Genomic DNA, 24,989 nt, shown 5'->3' with positions numbered 1-24,989 from the left:
AAACAATTTTGCAAATCTATAGTATAAGTAATGTAATTATATTTAAAATAATGTACTAAAATAATATATTATACCAGAGTTGTACATTTGCTCAAAATAAAAAGATCTTCAAAGATCTAGATTTTTGAAGATCGTAAAATTTGAAGATCTTTTATTTTTTAAAAATTTTGTGTAACGATCTTCAAAGATCTTCATGATATTTATTTTTTTACCCCTTTATTAAAAGCCCAGATGTTTTCCAATTTTATTAATATAATATTTCTTATATGTTTTATACCTCTCCTCCTGCCTTGATGAAAATTGAAAAATATCTGGGCTTTTAATAAAGGGGTAAAAAAATAAATATCATGAAGATCGTTGATCGCAGCGAGATCTTTGAAGATCGTTACACAAAATTTTTAAAAAATAAAAGATCTTCAAATTTTACGATCTTCAAAGATCTTGCTCAAATTTTTGAGCTAGATCTCGCTTAAAAATCTTCAAAGAAGATCTTTTGTACAACTCTGTATTATACCATTCATAATTTTATCAAACGATAATTAATAAGGATAATTTGAAATTTTAAAAATTATAATAAATATAACTAGATATCTGGCATGTCAGAAATACAGAGTTGTCAAAATGTCAATCGTCCCATTATAAAAAACTACTCTATTCAAATATACGTGATACATGATTTATAGCGCTTATACCCAACGTTGAAGATACAGGACAGCTATCTCAGTTATTCCTCATTTCCATCTAACTGGAACTAAATTAATATGGGTGAAAAAAAAAAATGAGGAGCCCTCTACACGTTTATTGAGCATAGTGCACGTACCTGTAACAACAATCTGAGAACTGTTATTTAAATATCCAGCTAATAAAAGAAGAGTTTGCAAAAAAAACAAATACCCGAGAATAGAATTTAATTATTTTAAGAGTGGGAGGTGCCTAATTTTAAGTTTAAAGTCTTTAGTGTAATCTTGAAATGATCACTATCGATATTGAGATTTAATATTCATGTCAATTGAATTTCGATTTATCTAAAAGAACAAAAAATTAATATGTTCAATTTTAATATTATAGTATTATTAATATGGTTTTTATTCCTGGTATTCTATTATTTGCATTTGTAGCATCAGCTTGCACAGGAAAAACTGAACTCAGATCTATATAAAGGTTCATATTCAAATATATTATAATATGAAGCTTTTGTAAGACTCGGTCCATTTTTTTAAAAAAAGTTTCAAATGTCTTTGCAATCGAAAAATGACGATGACAATCTTGATAGTCTAATTCCCTTAGTTGAAACTCCTGAATTAATAGTGCATTCTATAGAAACTCATGGAGTTCATAGTAATGATACCTTGAAGGAATTAAACAGCATATTTCAAGGTTTGTTAATCTTATATCCGTAATATAAAATTAAATATTTTATACAAAAAATATGTTAAGTAGATCTTAATCTTACAATTTAATTAAAATTTGCATAAAATCTATTTGAAATTTATTTTTAAATTCTTTTATTTATTTTAAGAATTCATTTATTTATTATTAATAAAATAGATCAAACTACAAAACTCACTAATTTAATCCACAATTCAGTAAAAATAGTTGGCTTAGAAATAGATTTTAATGTGCTTAAATCACAACATTCACTTGAAACAGCTGAATATGAAGACACAATTATGCACTTGAATAATAAATTGAAGGTGAATGATATATAATTTGTTTATTGATCATTATATTTTGCTAAATAACCTTATGTTTGAATATGATTTCACAGTTTATTACTATTATAAAGGCTGTTGTTTGGCTTAGTTAAACCTTAACATTTAACAAGAATTTTATTATGTGGTAAAAATATTCATTAGTTTTTTAAATACCCATGACTTTAAGTGTATAATTTGATATATATAAATTTTAGGAAAAATCTGCCTTGGAATATCAAAAGACTAGTGAGGCTACAACTCTCAAACATGAACTAGCTAAAATTAAAGAAGACTACAAAAAAATAAAAAGAGATTACAGTTACAATTCGAAGGCCAAGGATGAAAAGTTGAAGGCATTTCAGTTGATAGATAAAAATTTTAAAACGAGAGTTAGTGAGGTAAATATAATAATTAAATTGATATATATAATTATAAAAAATTTATGATATTCTAGTTGATAATAGATTTAAATTAAAAAAAATCTGATCTCCTTAATAATAAACTTTATCCTAGTAGGCAACTTGGTTCAAAGGGTCTTACATTTTTCTTTTTATAATAAAAATTAAGCCTTTTACATGAAATCTCCTTGAAAAGTTTCAAATTGAAATTTGCAAGGGGGCTTTCATCTGTAATTCCATTACACCTACTTAATATTTTTGATATTTAGCCTATAAATGTTTTAACTTTTAATAAAGAATTTTTTTAAATAAATGCCATCTAATTTGTTATTCATTTAAAGTAATTTAATATATATTTCATACATAAATAAATTAAAGGAAAAGAATCTATTGCAAAACAAAAATGATAGCTCTGAAAAAACTTTAAAAAGGTTTGTAATAAACTTTTTATATAGTACTTCAGGGAATGCATACTTGAATATGATGTGAAAGTCTGACTTTTTTTAATATTTAATTTGATTTTTTTTTGAAAAAAAGGCAGGATTTTATATGATCACAATGTAAAAAAACAAAATTATTTTTTTACATGCTCATATACATATATGATTTAGTCATAGACATGACATTTTGGCAAGCAGTTGTAGAAGCACCATTAGGTCAGTTTTCCCCATAAGTTATTGTAAATCTTTATAGGTCTTTGGCTAAGATGGGGAGGGGGTTATTAGCTTAAAATATTCATGAGAACAGGCAAATTTTCTTAGGGGGATTTCCCCTTGTCCTTTCTGGTTACACCTATGGATTTAATAGAATAACTATGCCTGAATATATTTAGCCTAACTTTTTGTTTCATTTGATTAATAAAAGATATGCTTTAATTAATTTTTTTTTTAAATTTGCTTTAGAAATTTTTTATTTTCCCTACAATTATCGAGTCATTGTATGAAATAATAGCACATTTCATTCAATGATGAGGCTCATATTTTAAGAACCAAATACTACCAAAATAAACTATGGTTTTAACAGGCTTAGGTCATGATCCAGTATCAATCATTTTTTAAATGGATTCCAATAATTTTTTTGAATAACATACTTTCAGGTATTTTTTTGGATAGTGCTTATTTGTTAAAATCCTGATTTTTTTAAATCTCCTGATGCAAAAAATAAAATTAAAATATGGTATATTCAATTTGGTTTTGAAAATTTAGTTTATCTTTGATAAAAAGTTTAAAATCAATCTTGAAAGTGTTGAAGGATCATTCATTAATAAAGCCAAAATTAGTATCGGATTATATAATATTGTTGTTTTTTAAATAACCCGGTAATTATGAAGTGTCAAATGAGTTCAATGGGCACACACAACTTGTCCAATCAAATAATCCCGATTTATAATTTCTAAATTAATTTAATGATAAAGTGTTTAACTGACCATTTTTAATAAGATATTAGAAGGAAAAAAAATGAAAAATTTATTCTTTAAAATGATATATATTTTTTTAAAAAATAAAAAGATTAAACAGCGAACTCGAAATTAAGAAAAAAGAAATTGATAATGATCGACATCTCATCAAATCACTTGAAGAAAAAAATAAACAACCCTGCAAAAAGTGTCGCGATTATTCAGAACTTTTAAATAATTACGAAGTTAATTATTTTTTAAATTTTCACGATTTTTCTTTCTTTTTTAAAAAAATGTCATTAAATATCAAGGAGATGGTTAATAGCAACTTGGTTAAAATTTTAAATCATTGGATTATATCTTATTTTAAAATAGACATTTTATCTTTTATATTATAGCTTTTAAAAGAAAATTTATCTTCCCTCATTGATGCTAAGAAGATAATTTCGGATAAAAACACATTGGGCTCCTTAAATAACGATCCACAAGAAAAGGTCGGGCATTTTTACCAAACCTTGAAATCGCTCCAAAATGAAAACGATGAACTGAAACGAACTAACAAGATTTTAAAGTATACCATGCCCCCCCCCCCTCCTCTACATCGAAAAAAAACGAAAAAAATTGAAATATTTGCTAAGTTTGTATAGAAGAACGAACAAAGAATTAAATAAATAAAGAATAACAAATATTTATATTCACTAGTGGCATATTTCCTTTAGGATTTGTCAAAACTTGACTATTTATTAAAAGAATTAGTAAATAATTAAAACTCTGCACTATTTTTACTAAATGCTCATCATATTTAAGATAGTGTCCTTTAGTGTTGTTAATTTGCTTGGTCGTAAAATTTACGACCCAATTATGTGCTCATGCCTGCTCTGAGCACAAACCCAGGGTCCAGACCCGTGGTTTAGACCCGAGTCAGATAAATGAAAAGTAAGAAAAAATAAATTACATTTACTAATCTTAAATTAAATCTTATTATCAATTCTAAATTAATAATTTAAAGTCGTTAAACAGCTCAATTTGAGCTTATTTTTTTTAAAAAATGGCTAACTTTCCTAAACTCAAATAACCTCCAAACTATCATTATCATTTTACTAATAAATTTATATCTATCCTACTTCTGAAAAGTAATGCTAAATATAATAGGCCATTCATGATTCGAAAGAAATTCAATTGTTTCCTTATTCAAAAAGATATATTAATAGCTCCTCCATCAGCTGCAACACTTAATTTTTTGAGTTTAAGATAACGTATTTCCTAATTCTTTAAAAATTTATCAGGAATATGTCAAATATTTGCAAATGTTTTTGAATAATTTCAAATAATGTCATATAATGAAAAGGCTATATATTATTTGGCGAATAATTTTTTTTACATTATTCATTTATGATTTGAATCTAATAATCAAAATCGCCTTACATTCAAGTAATCATTCGATTCGAATAATTGTGTTATTCTAGATTCGAATCATCTAGGTCTTATCTGCTTCAATAAATTTTCACAATAGAGATATTTTTCTCATTCTCTTGGTTATACTTTCACTAAAAGATGCTATCGACTTGCTAAATTGTGTAGACATTGAAATTCAATGGTGCATTTAGGGGGCACAATCTCTGGGTTGTTAGCGCACATCTAGGTAGGGTTAAATTTGTAAATCAAAGTTAAAAAATTATTTTTAATATATAATGTCCTTATTTAATTGGTAATATAATTAAAATAATGGATAAGGAATATGAATACTAACAGATTGCCTAAAATAGGGGGGGGGGGAGGGAATATACTGGCAGTTGAAAAAATCATCAAAAATGTTTGACCAAAAATCTAAAGATGTATTTTATGATGAACAGTTGATTTTAATTAAATTTTACCTAAAAATTCAAAATAAATTTCAAGCGCAACAAATAATCCCAATTAAAGAACGTCTTCATTTTTTTTACCATTCGGTTACCATCACTTTAGGGAACTTCGGTAAAACTTTAGGTAAAAAGTTAGCATCAATCACTGGAGATCCCACAGATATATCTTAAACAAAAATGTCTCTAGATATGCAAATCCAATTAATCCTCTACTTGCCAGACTTACAATATATTTTCTAAACCCCACCCCCCTCACACTCCCCCCTTCCTTTTTTAAAAAATATTTTAGTTATATTTCCTTATCATATAAGCTTTAATATTTATATTTTTTTAAACTATATATTATTTGAAATTGAAAATAAAATTTGTTAATAAACGGTAAAAAAAAGTAAATCTTTTGAAATTTTCATGCATAACAAAATCTTTCAAAAGGAATTTAAGATTTTATTTTTACACTGATAAAAATATTTTTTTTAAAAAAATGAAGAAATAACAGCCACTGGTTAAATCATTCAAATTATAGATTAAATAGAATATGATGTTATTTTGTGTAAAAGTTTCGATGACTATTTTTTAGGCATAAATTTTAGGTAAAAAATTTGAAAAACGTCAATCAAGTTTAGGACATCCTAGAAGTAAAAACCAAAAAAAATCATGATGGTTATTAAAACCCAATATTATTTTATTTTTTTTTTAAAAAAGCGAGCTCAGCGACAAAAACTACCTAATAGTGAACGAAAACGAAAACCTGAGGCATCAAATGATATCCTATCAGGACATGTGCCTATCAAAATACCCCGCTCTTCAAAATTCCCTCGAAAATTCTCAAAAAGAGGTCCGGGAATGGAGAAAATTAGCTAGCGAATTCCAGCTCGAGGTTTGCGAGACCGGATATGGGAAAAAGTGCGATGATAATGAGCAAATGGAAGAGGATTCATTATTCAAGCATTCGAATTTGAAAGACAAGAGGGAAGGAGAAAAATGTAAAAAGGAGGAAAAAATTGTAACTCCGCCAGATTTTTCCTTTTCTATGAGCGCCTTGCTAAACAAGGAAAGACTGACTGCCGCCGAAAATTCTAGACTAAAAGACAAGTAATATTTTATTATAGTATTTTTTTGTAAAAGAAACATATAATTAAAACGTATTTATTTTATATAATTTATATTTATATGCAATGTTAACAAAATTAAGTAAAGAATGAGAAAAGGGGTAGAAAAAATATGACGTATATCGGGCAACGACATATACCCACTTCTTTAAAAAATTTTAATATTTTTTATCTGCACCCCCTCGTCCTCCTACTTTTGTATATTAATGGTCAACATTTTGTTATTTATTGATTTTTAAAATATTATATTTTTGAGTTGAAATAACATAAAATATGCAACGTAACAAAATAATATTTATTTTTTCAGTGCATAATTTCGTCATTTTTGGACGTTTAAAAATGTTGAATGTTCTAGATTCTTCCATACATTTATTTATTCCTTATGGATGTCATAAACTATTCTATTTGATGGCCCATCATTTTATACAATCTCGGATTTATAGTCAAAAAATTTTTAGTTTACCAATAATGCAACGTTGACCAAATAACTATATAAATTTTTTTTTAACATTATGAATATATATTTAGAAAATTTAATCGAATATTTTATTATTCTTACAAAAACGAATTTTGAACAATTATTCGATTTAAAAATACAAACAATGCAAATATTTGATTTGTAAATATCACTAGAACTTTAAGAGTAAAATTTTGAATTCCATAGTAGCTATTTGAAATTATGACGAAAAGAGGGGTTAATATGATTATAGTTGTGAAAAAGCCAGGGAAATATTTTTAGTTCAGGGTTGTGAACCCAAATTAGGGTTCACAAATTTAAAATTGTTTGGTTGGACATTTTGAGACCACAGACCAATTGAAGGCCGATTTATGGGCAACCCATTGAGCCCCGGGTAATATAGGGCAGGTTCGGTTCTTTTTCAGAAAATTATGTTTTGATTTTTCTCAGAGACCTGCAGAGGTACCATTTGTACGACCCGGCCCGGTTTTAAATTTTTTACGGCCCGGCCCGGATTTAAAAATTTAAGGCCCGGCCCGGATATTTTTAAAAAAAATTTCAGGCCGGCTCGGAATTTTTTAAAATTATATTCGACCTGGTATATACAAAAATTCACCTATGAGGTATTTTACCATATTTTTCAGCGATTATTATCGCTTATTATTTAAAAAATACATGTAAAAAGCTAATATTTTGAGAATATTATATTGAATTTATAAAAATTATAAAACTGTTAAAAAATGGATATTTTGAGCATATACTATATTTTATATTGCATTTATAAAAATAAAACTAATATTCATAAAAATGGTAATAATATTTTGAGCATATACTATATTTTATATTGCATTTAAAAAAAATAAAACTAATATTTAATTTATAAAAATGGAAAATATTATGAGAATATAATATATTGTATTTAATTTACTATTTAATTTATAAAATAATAATAAGTCGCTATTTAAAAAAATGCATGTATAATAAATAGTATTTTGAAAATATAATCTAATTGCACAATATTAATATAATTTATTTTATAAAATATATTTTTAACTATAATATTGTAAAAAAAAATAATGAAAAATGTTGGATTAAAAACTTTCATGACTCAAGGTAAAATATAATAAATGCAATAAATATTTGACAGTTTGCAAAGTAAAAAACCAGCATGATTGACGAAACCCTATACTCAAGAAAGATATTAAAAATTCACAAATTATCATGAAGATAGAGAAGCATATCTACCTTTTCAGGTTGAAGATTACTTCTTCTTTCTTCAAGAATTCTCCTAGTAGTGGAAAAATTCCACTCACAGCTTGAAGCAGGAATTGCCAATACCCGTTTTGCCAATTTTGCTAAAATTGGAAATTCGCTTTGATGAGCCGCCCACCACTCTAACAAATTATCCACCTTAAATGTTTCATCTATTTTTTAATTTATGTAATTATAATATTCATCATCGGGTATTGACATATTACCAGAATTACCATCGCCCCATTTGTCATAAAACGATTCAGTTTGTTTAACAACAGTCGTAATTTAACTGGTCAATGGTATTTCATTTACTTCCTGAGCCTCTTGTAATTTAATATAATCTTTTATATAGTTTTCCGTCCTTGCGATCTGTCCCTGACAACATACGTAATTGCTTGAATTTGGGACAGAGAAAAAGAGAAATAAAATGATACTTGTGTAAAACAAATTTTTCAATTAAAAAATGCTTTATATTAAGTAAAATCAATTTTATTTCTCCTTTTTAGCTTTGAAAGGTATTACAAACTTCAAGAAGTGATATTTCTTTATTTGATTGTTTTGGTAAAATATATTCTAAAAATTTAGATATGAATTATAAAAAAATATATTAATAATATTTGAATATTGGGGCTTATTTAAGATATTCCTTTATTTGATGTTTTGGTAAAATATGTTGTAAAAATTTAGATATGAATTATAAAAAAATAAATTAATACTTTGAATAAATTTGCAGGAAATTAATAATTAGATCAATTAGTGGGTGTTAGGTAGTGTTAACCATCACCCAATATTATATTAATCATAACTATAATATAATATAATCTTATAACCATTAACTCTAACTCATAATTTAAAAATTTTTATAAAAAATATTAAGGCCCGGCCCGGTTTAATAATCTTAGGCCCGGCCCGGATATATTTTAAAAAAAATTTTTAGGCCCGGCCTGGGTATATTAAAAAAATTTAAAATACGGCCGGGTTCAGAGCCGGGCTTGCAGGTTTCTGAATTTTCTCTTATAAAAATTTCCGTTATAAATGAAATTTAAAATTCCTGAACTCTAATTTGAGTTTACAACCTTGTTTTTAGTTCGATGGAACGAAGATTCTATATCCATTGTTTTATCACCGTATAGAATATGCTTTCACATTTTTAGCCATTTTATTGAAGCCGCAGTTATCAGTTCTTGAAAATTTATCTAGTGCTAAGTCTGATGTTATAAATTCAGAATACCTTTAATCAGGAAAAAAGGGCACAATTATAGGACCACTGAGTCATCTTTTTTAATTAACAATATTTAAAAATGCTTATGGACACTTGTGTAACCAGGATTAATAATTTAAAAAGTTGATGGTATAAAGTTTATTATAGCCAGACAAAATTTATATCTTACATGTCATTAATATTAATTGTTTAAAGAAATTACATAAAATATAAAAAAAAAGTCAACACTGTATTTTTATCTAATAAATATGAAAAATTTCATTGAATACGTTATAAAATATTTAATTCAATATCTCGCTCTCTCTAAAATGCAAATTTACTCATAAATTAAATTTATTATATTAATAATATTTTATTTATAGTTGATGATAAAGAAAATAAATATAATGATATTTTTTAAAACGATATCCTATATCTAAAGCATTTAAGTATTATAATTAACTTATAAATTTTTAAAATTGCATTTATTTAAAAGGAAAAAAAAAACTTTTAAATAATATTATTATATTTTATAAGGTTACAGATCCTGACCGAAAAATTAGAAAACACAACCTCCCAATTGTTATCCGATCAATTGGAAGCACACGCCGTTAACATTAGTTTAAAAAGTGCCATAGCCAACCTAAAATCTTTCCGTGAAAATTTGACCAAAATTAAACCGGTTATAGTTATTTTAAAAATTATTGTCAGAGACCTGCGGCCGGGCCTGAAAATATAATAAAACCGAGACGGGTCGAAATTTTTTCGGGCCGGGCCTTGCAAATGGTACCTTTGCAGGTCTCTGTTGATTGTATAAGTAATTCAATGCGATCTTTAACCAGACACTTTCAATTATAATTTAAAAAATATATATATATTTTGTACATTTTTTTAAAAAATTTAAATTCCAAAATTGTTTCTTTTTCGAAGTTTTGGAGATGTTATAAATTGAGATAGTTTTGATAGTAATAAAATGTGGGAAATTTTTTTTAATCATAGGTGAATTTTATTTTCGGTCAAATTCTGACATGGAAATTTCCTATATATTTTGTTGCTATGATTTATTTTTTCATTTTTTTTCAAAATTCTTTGCCTTTACTTCTAAAAATAAAAAGTACAGTTTATTTTCAAGTATATTTGAATTTCAAAATTATTTCCGACATACGTTAGAGGGAGGGGAAGTTATTTTTTGGACCTAAATTTGTTTAAAATTATATTATCATATATTTCGTTGCGCATCAGAAAAGTGACAAACTTAAGCACTATCTCGAATTTTGCTCGATCATACCCAAGGGACATTCGGAATACCAAAATTTTAAGGCCACTTTCCTAATACTCGACAGCCTACTTTCTTATCCGATATCTAAAGAAGTTACCTCTTTCAAATATTTTACTTATGTTTTAAAAAATGATTGCGTTAAGGGTATGTCCCATAGAGTCCTACATGGTTGACCAGCGGCCTTCCCTTTTTCACCTGATTGTATATCACAATTTTTTTAAAATTAGGTTACAAGGGAAATATTTACTTGATAAATAAAAATAGATTAGATAAATTACCTCATAGAGTCCTACAGTGCTGGCCAACTGTCTTTTCTTTTAAATCTGATCGTATATCAATCACAATTTATAAAAATCAGGATAGAGTCCTACAGTGCTGGCCAGCTGTCTTTTCTTTTAAATCTGATCGTATATCAATCACAATTTATAAAAATCAGGATATAAGGGAAATATTCATTTTTGTATCATTATTTCGGGATAATTTAAAAATAGATTAGATAATATTGCTACATATTTTAAATTTAATACGTAATAATAAAACACATTATAAGATGAGTCAGTAAAATTTATATTTTTTGAGTTTGAAAAATAGGTTTTCGAAATTTCGTTTATAATTAAGCCAATCCAGATTTAAGGCCGTATCACCGCTCGGATTATTAGACAGCCATCGCTATAACTTCCTCTAAACAGCGTAAAAAGAAAGAGACTATCATGATTTACCAATGTATTGGTTTTATTTGTACGAATTTTTTTTTAATTAATAACAATATAATATTAAGGTGTAAACTTAAAACAGCCCAGAATAGGGTGTCATGACTAGTAATTTAAAAGCCGGGAATTTCCGGCATATTCCCTGAGACGAAATTAAAAATTTCCAATTAAACTTCGGGGAATATTCAAACTTCTATTGAACCTTTTAAAGTGAGGCAACGTTTTAAATATTTTGCTATAAATATTTTTATAATTATTTTACGATCTAACGCGCATTGTATATTCTAAATAATAAATATATTTTATAATAAAGACGTCAATCATGAACATAACATTATTTTTTCTATCAAATATTATACATTTAATTTTCGTTTTTTATAAAATGGTTACCTAGAAAATTTAAATTTATTTTTCGTATTTTGATTATTTATAAATTATTCAAATTCTAGTGGTTCTATAAATATTTTGAAATCTAGTAAAAATAAAATCATTTTTATATAATTATTACATTTTTATATTTTAACATAACAATACATTTTTTATTTCCAATAATATGGTATGTTAACTTAGGTTAACATTGCGCATTTAGATGATTTTTGTTATAATAAAATATTTATTGAAAATTTTATCAAATAAATTTATAGCTCAATGACTAGTGATATAAATTTTAGAATACCGATAGATAGTGAGGATTCTCAATTGAGTGATTCGTCTGATGAATATTTACCATGTGATACGTATTTCTTATGCTATAATAAATATTTATAGGGGGTAATGGAATCAGATGATTCGGATATTGAAAGCAATGACTCTGACTCAAGCCATCCAGATGATGGATTGTCAGGACGACGAAATATATGGAAATCGTCTTTAACTAATGTCCCACGAGTAGCCCCAAATTGGAAAAGCAGTTTACCCTTCTTCAATAAAGTTAAAAATCCGATATACTACTTCAAATTTTTACTGGGAAATATAATTCCTATACAATAGTACTAAAATCAAATCTATATGCAACTCAAAAAGATATAAGCAGACCCCTTAATTTATCGTTAGATGAAAAAGAACAATTCATAGGAATTTTGTTCTATATGAGCATTATAAATCTGCCAAGAGCTGTTTATACTGGACGGCTAATACTAGAATCGCGAATGTGGCTAATATTATGTCAGTAAAAAGGTGGGAGTTCACAAAATACGACCTATGCTATCACAACAGATATTTAAAAGAAATTACACTAGGAGAAAATCTACGCGTCGATGAGCAAGTTGTTCCTTTCAAGGGGCAAAGTAAGATGAAACAGTACAACCCCCAAAAGCCTAAAAAGTGGGGTTTTAAATTTTTTTATTATGTGGAAATGATGGTAGTATTTATAACTATGAAATGTATATGGGAAAGATTCTCCAAGCTGAAGGTATGTCAGATATAGGAGCTTGTGGGAATTCATTCTGCGCATGTATATCGCAGTCCCATTGCATCAAAATGATGAGTTATGCTTTGACAATTGGTTCTCTAGCATACTTACTGGTTATATTAGCGCAAAGAGGAATATAATGTGTATCAACGGTTAGGGCAAATCGCCTTAAAATTTGTGTTTTGCCGACAGACCAAGAGATTAAAAAAGAGGAAGTTTTGTTTAAAAAAAACGGTGATCTATGGAGTCGAATTATCTGTTATCAAATGGTTTGTCAATCGTTCAATTTATCTAATGAGCAACTTTATAGGGGCCCACACAATATCTGACGTGAAACGATTCGATGGAAAAAAAAGGAAAGCATTAACGTGTAATGTCCAGCCATTCTTAAAAATTACAATAAAAACATGGGTGGAGTGGACCTTATAGATTCCCTACTAGCATTATATAGAATTCATATCTACCAGGATGTAAGGGCATTACAAAAGTAGGGTGCGACAAATGCGGGGTAACATTATGTTTTACCCCAGCAAATAATATTTTACCCTTATATGTGCGTTGTGTATTCTAGTTAACATATTCCAAAAAACTTAAAAATATTCAAAAATTCGGGAAAATATATTGTTTCCTTCTTTAGATATATAACACTTTTTTATATATTCAGATTGCACCGATATTCGTTTATTCTTTATTGAATTAATACTTTTGTTTCCTTTACACAATACTTCTGCAACTGATATTATAAAAGTTAGGAGGGACTCCTGCTTCTTCCTGGGAATTTGTAACAGGTTACAATCCCTCCGGTATAATAGTCATGCATTAACAAGTATCATTCAAATATATGAAAAGCTACTTGGTGATACCATTTTTGGGACCTGATATGAATTCTATATAATGCTAGTAGGAATAAGATCCACTCCACCCATGTTTTTATTGTAATTTTTAAGAATGGCTGGACATTTCACGTTAATGCTTTCCTTTTTTTTCCATCGAATCGTTTCACGTCAGATATTGGGTGGGCCCCTATAAAGCTGCTCATTAGATAAACTGCACGATTGACAAACCTGATAACAGATAATTTGACTCCATAGATCACCGTTTTTTTTCAACAAAACTTCCTCTTTTTTAATCTCTTGGTCTGTCGGCGAAACACAATTTTTATGGCGATTTGCTTTAACGGTTGATACACATTATATTCCCCTTTGCGCTAACATAACCAGTAAGTTTATGCTAGAGAACCAATTGTCAAAGAATAACTTATAATTTTGATGCAATAGGACTGCGACAACCATGCGCAGAACTAAATTCCCACAAGCTCCTATAGCTGGCATACCTTCGGCTTGGAGAATCTTCCCCATATACATTTCATAGTTATAAATAATAGGATCATTTCCACATAATAAAAAAAATTTAAAACCCCACTTTTTAGGCTTTTGAGGGTTGTATTGTTTTATCTAACTTTGTCCCTTGAAAGGAACAACTTGCTCATCGACGCATAAATTTTCTCCTAGTGTAATTTCTTTTAAAATATTGTGATCGTCAGCATAGGTCGTATTAAGAACTCCCACCTTTTTACTGACATAATATTAGCCACATTTGCAATTCTAGTATTAGCCGTCCAATATAAACGAGCTCTTGGGAGATTTATAATGCTCATATAAAACAAAATTCCTATGAATTGTTCTAATTCATCTAACGTAAATTAAGGGGTCTGCTTATATCTTTTTGAATTGCATATAGATTTGATTTTTGTACTAGTGTATAGGAATTATATTTCCCAGTAAAAATTTGAAGTAGTATATCGGATTTTTAACTTTATTGAAGAAGGGTAAACTGCTTTTCCAATCTGGGGCTACTCGTGGGACATTAGTTAAAGAGGATTTCCATATATTTCGTCGTCCTGACAATCCATCATCTGGATGGCTTGAGTCAGAGTCATTGCTTAAATATTCGAATCATCTGATTCCATTACCCCCTATAAATATTTATTATAGCATAAGAAATACGTATCACATGGTAAATATTCATCAGACGAATCACTCAATTGAGAATCCTCACTATCTATCGGTATTCTAAAATTTATATCACTAGTCATTGAGCTATAAATTTATTTGATAAAATTTTCAATAAATATTTTATTATAACAAAAATCATCTAAATGCGCAATGTTAACCTCAGTTAACATACCATATTATTGGAAATAAAAAATGTATTGTTATGTTAAAATTAATGTAATAATTATATAAAATGATATTATTTTTACTAGATTTCAAAATATTTATAGAATTTCACTAGAATTTGAATGATTTATAACGAATCAAAATACGAAAAATAAATTTAAATTTCTAAGGTAACCATTTTATAAAAATCGAAAATTAAATGTATAATATTTGATAGAAAAAATAATGTTGTGTTCATGATTGACGTCTTTATTATAAAATATATATATTATTTAGAATATACAATGCGCGTTAGATCGTAAAATCAATTATAACAATATTTATAGCAAAATATTTAAGACGTTGCCTCAGGTTTACACGGTTCAATAGAGATTTAAGTTGGATTGTAATTAAAATTGTATTGTACAGTATTTATTTAGATATCTTTTTATTATTAGCTATCAAGTATATAATATGAAAATTAATATATCAAAAATGTTTTGGAATTACAGTTTTTATTGAAAATAATTTTTATATCTAAATATTAAATATTTAATTAAAACTTATATGTGAAACAAAGAGCATTTTTATATACAAATATCTCTTTTATTATAAGTTATCAAGAATATTTTTATGAAAATTAAAATATCTGATATATAAAAATTGATATATTAATAAATGTATCAAAAATTAGATCCAATATGGAATTGCAGTATATTATTGTACGTTGCGTCATTTGAGCAAATCTAAAAAATAGAAAATAATTTATAAATATTCATATCTAAATAATAATTAAAACTTATATGTAATCGTACAACAAGAGCTCTTTTAGCCTTTGAAGGTCGACCTCTGAGTCGTTTTTGCCCTATTGAAGTGTCCTTGGCTGGAAGGAGTTTGCAATAGTTTAACCTTATAGCCAAACCAACAACTTGCTTACACATATATAATTTAAAAAAGATGGGGCAATTACAAATTCCTTTGTTCCAATCATTTTTGTTTAAAGGTAGTCTTACAAACCAAATGCACGATGCTTATATTGATTATAAACTCCATTCTAAATTTTTCACAAAATTTATTTCAGCCTGATTAATTACCTGTAATTTATCAGCAAAGATAGAGTACTCAATATAATAATCATCCCTTTCAATTGATAGAATATTTTTTTTAAATTTTGCTTAGTTATAACTGGATATGTCATAAATTCTTTTTGAGAAGTGGTATAGGCTAAAGAACATTTTTCAACCATCTCCATAGCAACAATTTTAAAACGATATAAAGGTAAGCCTTCTCTAGGAGTATTTTCATCTTTAATTACTCGATTGCTTGCTTCGAGTGCATTGTTGGTGCTAGGTAGTGTTTCATAAAAGAGTTGTTTGAATTTAGCCATTTCATTTCAAAATATTTAACAAAGTCAGGAACCGCTGATTCCCATTTTAAAAAATAAATTATAGATAGCATCTATGATCTCAGTCTTATGTAATTTTGATACTTAAGGAAATTTTAAAACTCGCCAAGAATTAAATAAAAAAACTGGAAAATTATTTATTAACTGACCAAAATTTAAGATACCTGCCAAATTCTATCCATTTATTTTAAACACTCTCCATTTTGTTTTATTTTACTTCCCATTTCTTAATAAAAACTGCCTGAATAATTTGTTCTCGTGAAATAAAATAGTTTTGTTGTCAGAATATTCATTTCACGGCAAACAAATTGATCCTCGTCATGAAACACGATGAGATATCATCTGGCATGGCTGCCGTCAATGTCCTAATTGCAGAATTTAATCTTGATTTCGGAGATGTTTTAGCCAATCTCGCAGAATTTTAATTGAGGATTTAGGGAAACATATAAATTTATGGGAAAGTGCAAACCATGTTCAACCTTTGATATGGTGAAAAGGCCTTTGCCTGCACGAACCTATAAGTATAATTGCTATAAAACCTTTATCGATTCCTCCGACCCAGGTTCTATTTTGGAAGAACCCATTCTTACAATAAATGCGGAAAAGATAATTCCCATAAAATGCAATTTATATTTATAAAAAAAATAATTATTGATACTACATATAATAAAATCATCCAGTTATTTCAACTCCTAAAATTATTAGAAAATGAAAATATTCATCGAGTAGAAGAGCGTGTGTTGAACTTCTCATTTCTACAGATTAATTTATTTCATATATTTATGATTATAAATTCAAGTATCAAATAAAAGTTTATGAATCAAATAGACTAATATACTGCTGTTTGATTTCTTTTTCTTTGGTTTCTAATTCGCTGAACCATGACTCATTGTTAAAACAAATTTTTTTTTTGATTTTTTAGCTAATTTGGGAACATTTTTTGCAAAATTCCGGATATGGCAGGAATTTTACATTGGTTGTCATAGCCCAAAGACCGAATAGCTTAGGCAAACAAATAAGTTACACGAATAATCCGAACGTTGACACGGCCTCCCAAGGCCTTAAACTAAAGTTATGGGACTTAGAAGTTCAGTCAATAAATTTTACATCACTAAAATAAAATTTTCTTTTTCTTTATATATTTATTTATATTTTCAGGAAAAAGAAAACGTAACGACTAATCCAATTAATTGATTGTAACAAAGAAGAAAAAAACCAACCTTTATCACTACCCCCCCCCCTCCCCTCTACTTCTTTTAGAGATACAAGAAGACATTCGATGAATCGTTTTTTAGATGATATCACCCTATCACGATTTTCATACGATAATATATTTTAAACAAAAGTGAATGGTTTTATATACCTTGTTTTTTTGTTAATGAAAATAAATCGATGATATTGTTAACGAATTCTGTTTGTTTTTTTTTAAAAAAAATCTTTCCCGCAAGTATTTAAATTTTAAAAATTACCCGGCGGTTAACGTCTTGTTTTATCTAATTCTTCATTTTCGCAATAAAATATGCTAGCCTAATACTGCGCACAAATTGAGCCTTCCAAACGATGCGTTGCAACCGCCAATAATGCTTTTAATTACCGTTTGGCGTTAGCAATCATTTTAAAAAACGCAAATAGGGTTGCTTTTTCGTTACTTTTTTTATTCTTCGCTTTGTAATATAATATATAACTTACTTAATATCCTAAAAAGTAATATTTAGAAATTAAAGAAATAAGGAAGGACGCAAACGATAATATAATTTTCAAATACAAATTCTTTTTTTAGAGCTTATTTAAAATTTTTAATCGACGATATTAATAAAGTTCAGATGTGTCTTTCCTCCTTCAAAAAAATGTATATTTCTTATAAACTGTCTCATTTGGCAATGTAGTTTAGCATACAACCGGGGGGGGGGGGATAACAAGATATGTTTTTCTTTTAATTATGAATAATTTTAAATATGTAGACAATTTTATTAACTAAATTCTATAGTTGGATAATTAAGCTTTATTTTTAGCCGTTTTAGCCTATTATTAGCCTTTTTTGTTGCAAATATAGCTCGATTTCTGTGCACCTCACTAATTTACGGATTAATTTTGGTAGGCCGTTTTTAATTTAGCCGATTTATAGCAATTACTTGACTATAAAATACTCAATACGTATATAGACAATTATATATCAACATTATCAAAATTAATTAATATATTTATATTAAGTTACTATACGATATATTTTACCGGTCAAATTCACCACCTCTTTTTTTATATCTTTCCCAATGCTAAAAGAGAAAAAATTTTTTTTACTTTGTTTTGTCTTTCCTTCCTAAATAACTAATTATAAAATTATTTTTTTTAATCATTTTCTGTAGTTTAAAGATCTCTTTTTTATTATATATATTTTTTTTAATTATTAATTGATGAAAATTATTCCCAAAAAAAAATAAAACTTAATTTTATTTAATATTAATTTAATATAAAGAAATAAGGAGAAAAGAAAATTAAATTAATTTTTATGTATTAATTTTTTTTTCATCTTAAAATTAATTATTAAACATTTTTTAAGTTTTACACAAATCTTCTGGGATTCTCTTTTAAATTAAAAAAAAATAAATAAATGAAATGAAATCCATAAATTAAGTTTTTATAATTTAGAGATATCAGTGATTATTAGATATTATTTTTTTTTCAAAAAAATATATAAATTAAAAATCCCCCCTTATTCTGTTAATTATCTTTTTTTTCAGAAGATTAGTTATTATATTACTACTACTACAATATAAATAGTTATTTTAATTTACCGTGTAAACCCGCCGTTTTCTATTTATGACATCTTTTTTTATACGCCTTTGTCGATTTTGGAGTTACACGCAGCTGTTTAGCTGGATATTTGAAAAGAATGATAATCTTAGGATGGAAAAGTCTATGAGGTTGGGTTGGAAATAGGGATTTCAGGATTTTTATCTCCAATATGTGTCGAGAGAGTCGACTAAACAGACTAGAAAGCAGAGGAATATAAAAATAAAACAAAACGAGAAAATAAATACGAAAAAAATAAATACGAAAAATAATGATACCAACCAAATACAAAACAAAGCAAAATAGGATATCCTAGTTCAAAAGTTGTTTAGTCTAGGTTAAACAGCAATTAGGTTTAATCAAACATGGTCTTTTAGATTTTTTTTTTTAAATTGAATAAATTTTAAAATTAGCTGAATTATATATTGGGCTTTTCATTTTTTTAAAATCTCAAAAATGGAGGTTATAAAAAAATATGTTCTCAATTTTTATGTCCCCTAACCAATTATAGTTTAGGAATTAGGCAAAAAAATAATTAATTTTTTTTTGTATGGGTGATTATTTTAATCTAAATCGAAAATTCCCCTATTAATTTTTTTTTTTTAAAAAATCAAAAATAACCTTCGGGGAATTATCTTTCTTTTACCATTTTAATCTTAGGCCACTAACAAACTCGAGGCGAAAAAAAATTTATATTAATTGAAATTCTAGAAAACAGAATTATCAAGTTAATGATGCTACACGGAGTCAAAATCAAATATTTTTTGTTTCAATTCGCCATAATTTTGCCAATTCCTTATTTTCGTCGCAGATATAAATTTACCCAAGTTGTGGAATTTTGAGGTAGCAAATGTAATCTAGCATTTTATGGCTATTAAATTTCGGCCAGTTTTATCTATTAATATTTAAATATTTAGGAATATATATGAAAGAATCTAATAAAACTTGAAAATATATATTTTAAAAAAATTATCAAAATCTTAATTTGTTCTAACCAAAAATTACGACAATTTCCAAATTTAAATTAATAAGATAAATCGAAACGGAAAAAAAGGTGTTAAGAAAATCATAAATACTAGTTGTCTATATACATCGTTTTTTCAAAAGCATCAACTTAAAGTAACGCGTTACCTTTTATATTTATTTTACTGTTTAATGTTGCGTTATTTTTTTTAAAAAACATTGACAGCCCTAATACTCTTAAAATAAATAAATATTGATTGATAACATGATTAATTTATAATTTGATTTGGCTAAAGAAAATCGCCTTTTCAATATAAGTTCCACAAAAAAAAATAATGATTAAATTGTTTTGACAAAACTGTTTTAAATCGATTGTTTATAACAAATTTGGTTTGCTCCTTTTTTACAATTTTGCTATAAACATTTAATTTCCATATATTTATTCGCGAAATTATGATCATCTCATTCATTCTAGTTGGTTCGTTCCTCTTGCACTATTCTTACACATAAAAAATCATGTTCACCAGGATCCTTTAAGATAATTTTTTTAGAACGTAAGGCGATCCATATAATAAAATACTTTAAAAAAAATTAAATTCAAAAATTTACCTTTAAAAAAAGAGGTAATACCCAGCCAGATACGTTCTTAATGTAATCTTTTGTATCTTTTTTTTAACTGCAATTATTTTCATTTATTTGAGTAAATTATATATTTGTATTTATTATTTATATTTTAAAACAACTTTTCACAAGTGAATTTAATTTTTTTTTTCTATAAAAATAAATTCGGGATTTTCTATTTGAATTATTTAAAATGAAAAAAATATTAGTACAAAAGAGAATCCTGTTTTAAAATTTGACTAAATATTTATTAGAAAAGATATTTATAAACATTATATTATATTAAACTTAGAAGTTGAATTAATCATTTTTTTTTAAATGAAGAAAAAAATTTAAATTACGCAGGTCAAACTTATAACAATAATTCTATAAAAATGACCAATTTTTAAAATGCAATAAGATCCATTTTAGAGATGGAATCAAGCAGTCGCTTCCTATCTACAATATATCATGCCCCTTAGCACGGAACCACCTAGTTATCTTCAGAAATAAACTAGATCCTTGCTGGATTCGTATCTAAATGCATCGGATTAGTGACCCAACACTTGGCAACAGGGCCACACTGCCTTTGGTAATAATTAACAAAACAAGATTTGCATTAGTTATCTGCATCGGGCCTAATTTTTCAAGCCCGGCCCTAATTTATTTAAATATAAAAAATAATTTTTATAATTACTCAAAATAAAAGATATATGTTATATGGCGTCTAGTTTCTATAAATAAAATCAAGTATTTTTATTTTACATTAAAAATTCAACTAAAATTAGTAAATTTAGATATATTTAAAAAAATCTCCGAGACCTGACCCGGCCCAAAGTTTTTTATAAAATATTAGGCCTGACCCAGCCTTTTGTAGATCTCTAATCGCTCTGCTCGAACAAAATCATAGTCGCTAAAAAAAAATTAGGGCCAGACAACTTTGTGAAATTTTTTTTTTAAAATTGGCTCTTGGGGGCGGGGGGGGGGGTAGACTTTTAATCTAGCCGAACCTAGGTTAATTTTTTTTTTAATCGGGACGGGTTCGAGCCAAAAAGATATATAATTTTCCTGCAAGGTTCTAATCTCTAATTACATGTTATGAACTGATTTCATTACAAGAAATAATGGGAAAAGTTAATAATAAAGATATGGTTAAGTAAAATTACGAGTTAGGCTAACAGCCGTAATTAGAAATACCTCCCATCCTCCAAAATGGACTTAAGTACTTAGCTGAATACTTTGATGGTGTGGGTTGAGATTATATTAGGGTTTACCTAAGCATTTATATGAGAAAATTTCAAACAAACAAAAGTTAATTGTAGATTTGTAAATTTATATTTATATTGCCTCGTTCTAGCTCGAATAAATTAGTTACGAACTTAATCTATTATCAAAAATGTATTTATCAAAGTACATCATAAATTTTATTGGATATTTATTAGGTCCCCTTTTTGAAAGCCTAGGTTATTATTTAAAAAAAATTTATTAACTTTTTAAGTTATTTTAATTTTGATTATATTTTTTAAGGGAAGGAAGGAATGTAAAGGAAAATCTTTTTATTAGCTTAAAATGATATGTAAAATAAAATTGACAATTTTGGGAAGATTTTCCGTTCTCCTACTCCTTACTTTTGATACCCCCTAAATTATAGAGAATAAATTTATTAAACGACCTATATTAGTAAAATTTATAAATTATTGTTGGGAGGGGAGGGGCTTCCCCTTAGATTTTTTTTCCCTCATTGCTCTAGTTTATCATGTATATTTTATAAAAAACCTAACAAAATTCAACTTATTTTCCTCTAATTTTTATTCGATTTTTTCAATGATGTATTATTACTATTAAATTTCATTTAATAAATGCATTTATAAGTGTCCATACACATAGGAGTCAGCTTGAGACCCCTTTTAAAGTATTCCCGTAGATTAAATGATATTAATATGCGTTCATATAGTGACAAATGCGACAATTTGTCGATGTGCGAACCACAAAATAGGGTCACACTCAAATATATGTGCTATTTTGAATTGATGAATTGCCAATTTAGTAATATATGTATACATTATTAATGAGTTTATTTATTTTATTTAAGTTCTTAAAAATATTTAGTCATATTATAATCGGTCGATTATGATTAATTTAAAAAAATTTCCCAAAACTTATAAATGCAACTACCAAACCGAAAAGGACCATTATGAATTTCTAAACCGATATCGAAAGGAAGATAAACCGTTTTAGAATTCCAAACTAAGAACAGGGTTATCAAAAAGACACTATTTAAGATTTTTGCCAAAACTATATTATGTAAGCTTAGAGATTTTGTTCATAATTGGCAGTAAGGTTCGAATTCGGTAAGGTTCGAATTCGAACATCTATTTGCAAAATCTCGAGGCCTACATAATATTATTTTGGCTAAAAATTTTTAAATCGGATTTTTTTTAAAATCGACCCGAATCGGGCTTTTTAACAACCCTTAGTTAGAAGTAGATGGAATTAAATTTGTAATCTTATCGGTGCGACAATTCGACTAATCTTTATCAAGAGAATCAGATATTTAAAATATATAAGCGGGATACCTCAAATCCATGGATGTATTGCCCCAATGAGTTCTAAGTCTCTTCGAAATTATGAAAAATTTGGCGGAAGAATAGGATTCCACGGCCATTACACACAAAAAAAATTGAATTATATTTACTATTTTTCACATCTAGTATCCTAAGACTTAAATTGGCCATAGACAACAAACAATAGGCAAAGCTCGAAGACACATCTTCATTTAAATTTCGTTTTTTACTGAGTTCTGTTGATTTGTATTTTTATTTCGATTATTTATTATGAATTAGAGACCTGCAGATATACCATTTTCACAGTCCGGCCCTAGATTTTTTTAAAAAAAATTTCAGGCCCGGCCCGGGTATATTTAAAAAAAAAAAAATACGACCCTGTCCATGTGTACCCGGGCCGGGCCTGCAGGTCTGTTATAAATTATTTTATATTCTACTAAAATTTGCTTATTGTCATATCTCATTTCAAAAAGGACGAACACCTAATATTATAAGGCCTACTAGAGAAGAAAAAATTAGAGAATGAATCTCATCGAAATGTGTAATTTTTTTTTAAAAAAAAACTTTTAAACAAAAAGTTTATGTATGGCCTTGATCAGCTTAAAGCGTTTTCACCGATAATTTGTTATTTCTCAACTTTGTATCTATTTATCGAGGGCGTTACGTTTTTTTTATTTAAAAAAAAATATCTTATTTTTCCGAAAAAGGAAGGAAGGTTTCACCATTCTTTAAAATGAAAGAATTGAATTTCAAAAATTATAAATATATGCGCTAATATAATAGAGAAGAAGAGAATACAAAAAAATGAACTGGGGTTAAGAGAACACATATTATTTTTATGCATGCTCTCTAATTTAGATTTATCGACGTAAAGTTATATGAATATAGCAAACTAATATCGAATTCTTGGTCTTCTAGTCACATTTTTCCCCCTTAAAAATATATCAGATAGTTCTACAACCAGGTACGCGACGAAATGCTGGTTTTGATTATGAGAAGCACCTTTTCTGTTACTGATTTAGATTAGAGGGCGGCAAATTCTTGCACGAGACGGGAAAGTTCAGACAGGTTATGACAAATTGTGCCAAATCGGTTCTGACCGAAGTTTTTAAAAATGTTTTTAAAGCTGATAATTGGACAAATTAATGCGGTTTTCATCTCAGTCAATCCTAAAACTAATCTTAAGTTTCAATGAAGATTCCCAATTTCATAAATCAAAACAAAAACAACTTATTCTTTTTTTATATTTAATTCATTATAATAATTAGGACTGGGCCTATTCAACTAGTGTTGTTAAATGGCTCGCTTAGAGCCTATTTTAAAAAATGACTAATTCAATATTTTATTCAAAAAATATTATGCAAGAGTTAGCAGATAGGTTTTGACATCTACTAGCTGAATCTCAAGGCTTAGAATATTTTCTGGCTAAAATATTGAGTTAGCTGTTTTTAAAAAATCGACTTATATTGGGCGACACTGAAAACCGAATGTGACTCATATTTTTTAAAAAAATCCTTTTCGTGTTGCAGATAATATAACAAAAAAATATAATACAAATTTAGCTAACTTTATCTTTTAAAATAATTCATTTTATTTTTAAAAACATTTACAATAAATTAAATCTTGGTTGCTTTATTAATATTTAAAATTATATCTAAAATGAAAAATAATATCTAATTATATATGTTCAAGTCAATGTGTTATTCCCCCCAGCAAAGGTGTTAATTTTTTTTATAT

The 24,989-nt window shown here is 27.2% G+C and overlaps 1 protein-coding gene across 1 annotated transcript; it reads left to right on the top strand.

Moving 5' to 3' along the window:
• Positions 1-1,232: 1,232 nt before the first annotated feature.
• Positions 1,233-17,754, top strand: LOC135931166 (GRIP and coiled-coil domain-containing protein-like). The gene is made up of 10 exons (XM_065468080.1): positions 1,233-1,377; positions 1,549-1,694; positions 1,910-2,092; positions 2,471-2,523; positions 3,601-3,733; positions 3,887-4,059; positions 6,053-6,442; positions 9,909-10,053; positions 10,614-10,742; positions 17,494-17,754. Exons 1-10 carry the CDS (start codon positions 1,233-1,235, stop codon positions 17,527-17,529), a joined length of 1,533 nt encoding a protein of 510 aa, XP_065324152.1. The 3' UTR covers positions 17,530-17,754.
• The last annotated feature ends 7,235 nt before the right edge of the window (positions 17,755-24,989 follow it).

Source organism: Gordionus sp. m RMFG-2023, chromosome 1, assembly GCF_954871325.1.
Source record: "Gordionus sp. m RMFG-2023 chromosome 1, tfGorSpeb1-WG-v2, whole genome shotgun sequence".
NCBI lineage: Eukaryota > Metazoa > Nematomorpha > Gordioida > Chordodea > Parachordodidae > Gordionus > Gordionus sp. m RMFG-2023.
This window is presented reverse-complemented; position numbering and strand designations above follow the sequence as displayed.

Bases quoted from the DNA above. Each gene is read 5' to 3' on its own strand.
- LOC135931166 (XM_065468080.1), top strand. From the start codon at position 1,233: ATGTCTTTGCAATCGAAAAATGACGATGACAATCTTGATAGTCTAATT. The intron at 4,060-6,052 runs GTATACCATGCC...TTTTTAAAAAAG, and splicing joins CGAACTAACAAGATTTTAAA to CGAGCTCAGCGACAAAAACT. The intron at 6,443-9,908 runs GTAATATTTTAT...ATATTTTATAAG, and splicing joins AATTCTAGACTAAAAGACAA to GTTACAGATCCTGACCGAAA.